Raw genomic sequence first — 2767 nt, 5'->3', positions numbered from 1 at the left:
CTCCATACCTGTGTTGTACTTACTCTGTACCTACATTGTACTTCCATGCCTGTGTTGTACTTACTCCATACCTACGTTGTACTTACTCCATACCCGTATTGTACTTACTCCATACCCGTGTTGTACTTACTCTGTACCCGTGTTGTGCTTACTCCGTACCCGTGTTGTGCTTACTCCGTACCCGTGTTGTACTTACTCCGTGCCTGTGTTGTACTTATTCCGTACCCGTGTTGTACTTACTCCGTGCCTGTGTTGTACTTATTCCGTACCCGTGTTAAACTTACTCCGTACTTGTGTTGTACTTACTCCGTACCTGTGTTGTACTTACTCCATACCTGGGCGCTGGTATGGAGACTTCCGAACCCGAGCCAGCCGGGTGCCTGAGCGCAGGAGGCAGTGGGCCTCAGGCCTTTTGGTTTCCCTCCTGCGAGCATGCGTGTGTACGTGTGCACGCACGTTTGTGTTCTTATGTCCTTGCCACAGCTGACCTTGGGCTTGTGGGCCCCTAATGGAGGCCTCCCCTGGGCATCCTTGAGGAAGGAAATGCATAGCTTGCTGAGGATTAAGCAGAGCAGAGCCGAGGAGCTGAACGTGCTGCTCCTTGCCGTCCCACCTGGTTGCCTCCTGCCCTCTCGCTGTCATTGGGTTTGGAGGCCCTGCCTTTCCTTGGAAGCAAATTAATGAGATCATGTCTGGGTGGATCCCTGGCTGTTTAGGGATGGGCCCAGGTGTGTGTGTGCAGAGACTGAAGCTGGAGGAGGGGGACAGGTTGGCCAGCCTCTGGTTGGGAAGCCTGGGCCACCCTCCATTGCTGGGCCTTTGAGCAAAGAAGAGACAGTGGCCCCTTGTTCTGGGTGGACCCAGCCAGTGTCAGCCCCAGGGCTTGTTAGGCATAGCCGGGCTGGGTTGCATGCTTCCCTGGGCCAGGCTTCCTGGACTAGGCACAACCAGGACAATACTTGGCCTTTGGCCCCGGCCCCCAGCCCATGCTGCACTGGTTCTGGGCAAGCTGTCTGCCTTAGGAAGGGCCTGGCTGGAAGAGGGGCAGTTACCCTTCTGTCTGGCCCATTTTTTAAGAGGGAGAGGTCAAGGCCCAGAGGTGGAATAGCCCGAGGATCAGAAAGAGGCCAGAAAGGGCTTTCCCCTTGGGGATCCTGGCTCCTGGCTGGGATAGCAACTGCTCTCCTAACTCCGACCACTGCCGCCTACTGGGGACAGAGTTCAGACCCCTCCCCGCACTTTCTCCATTAGCGAGCACCCAGTCCGTCCCACATCAGACACCTTTAGGAGTCGATAAAGTCTCCCCACCTGGCAATGGACACTGTTGCTTTCAGAGCAGTTTGGGTGTGCCCCAGGCAGCCATTTCTGACTCTCGTAGGGGCCAGAGGCCCTGATGATTAGGGAAAGAAGAGGCCAGGTAGCCTGCTCCTCTGCCTCTGGGCTCTGGTGGACATGGTGGCTCCTAACTTGGCATTCCTGGCTCTGAGACTTCCTTTCCCCTCTGTAACTAGGACCCTGCCAGTGCTGCCAGAAATAGCCCTTGGGTGGGAACACCGGGCAGCATGGTGTACGGGTAGGTTTGGCTGATCCCTGTCTCCTTTGGCTGTGAAATTCTTCAATTGAGGGTTCTCACTTTGCCCCCTTTCTCCCCAGGGCTCTTCGGAGTGTCTGACCGCCTCGCTGGAAGGATGGCCTCGGATGGGCATTAGAGGCACAACGGCCCCGGGCTCCCGTCCCGTCTGTCTGTTAGCATCTGTCTCTCTTGTCATCACTGCAACTCCACCCTCTCCTGTTGGCCTAACCCCCAACGCCAGCTTCCTGCGCGCCCGAGCCGGCATGAACTCTCCCAACGAGTCTGGTAAGAAGGGGAGGCTGGAGACCAGCACCCTGGTTGTCGCTTTGGGTCCGATGGATTGTGGGGGTGCCCAGCCAGGCCTCCGGGGCGTTTGAGCTGGGAGCGAGGGGTGCAGAGTGGAGAAGGGTTACAAGTCAAGGACAGAGGCACGATGGACGTTTCGACCAGGAGGGAGAGCTCTGGGAGCTGCTGGGTGGACGGGTTGGCCACGGGTTTGAGTCTGTCCCCACGTCTACCTTCTTAGCTCAAGGTCCTGAAGTGCCCTGTTTGGGAGTCAGGCGGGTCTGAGAGGGGATGTGCATAGGGATGCTGCTGCTGATTATGTTTCGATGCCCAGCATCTGTCCGTGTCTGGTGGCTTCTCCCTCGTCCTGGGGTGTTTGCCTGGGCTCGGTGCTTCTTCCCTTAGTGGAAGCTTAACCTGCTGCGGGGGATGTGGCATTGACAGGTTTGAAGAGGAGTCCGTTGTTGGCTTCTCCAAGCCAGGTAGCCTGCCCCTCTGCCTCTGGGCTCTGGTGGACATGGTGGCTCCTAACTTGGCATCCCTGGCTCTGAGACGTCCTTTCCCCTCTGTGACCAGGACCCTGCCCAGTGCTGCCAGAAATAGCCCTTGGGGTGGGAACACTGGGCAGTGTGGTGCATGGGTGGGTTTGGGCATGTGCCCGTGAGGATGTGTCCAAGTGGTCTGAGGCTGATCCTCAGTGTCCCTGAGAGGTCAGAGGTCAATGTGGTCAGAGAAATAAGTGCTTTCTCCCTCTGCCTGTCTCCTTCCCTGCCTGTCCTGCCTTCAAGGTCCAGAGTCAGTCTTGCTCAGCTTCCCACACCGCTACGCTGTTTTCTGCAGAGGTAGAGAGATGGTTTCTGTTGCTTAGGCCGAGGGAAAGGAGAGCCTAGGGGTGAAACCCATTTGCTG

At 57.2% G+C, this 2767-nt stretch overlaps 1 protein-coding gene across 1 annotated transcript in view; it reads left to right on the top strand.

Annotated features, from left to right (window-relative positions):
• Positions 1-970: 970 nt before the first annotated feature.
• The window catches only part of HDAC5 (histone deacetylase 5), a 32245-nt gene continuing 30448 nt past the window's right edge, over positions 971-2767 (top strand). The window contains exons 1-2 of the mRNA XM_045299462.1: positions 971-1573; positions 1654-1858. Coding sequence (XP_045155397.1) covers positions 1699-1858 — 160 coding nt within the window. The 5' untranslated portion in view covers positions 971-1573; positions 1654-1698. The remainder of the gene's footprint in view (positions 1574-1653; positions 1859-2767) is intronic.

This window comes from Echinops telfairi, unplaced genomic scaffold, assembly GCF_000313985.2.
Source record: "Echinops telfairi isolate 266 unplaced genomic scaffold, ASM31398v2 ScPeMD7_7458;HRSCAF=8496, whole genome shotgun sequence".
Taxonomy (NCBI): domain Eukaryota; kingdom Metazoa; phylum Chordata; class Mammalia; order Afrosoricida; family Tenrecidae; genus Echinops; species Echinops telfairi.
Note: the sequence above shows the minus strand (reverse complement) of the source record. Positions and strands in the feature narration are given on the sequence as shown.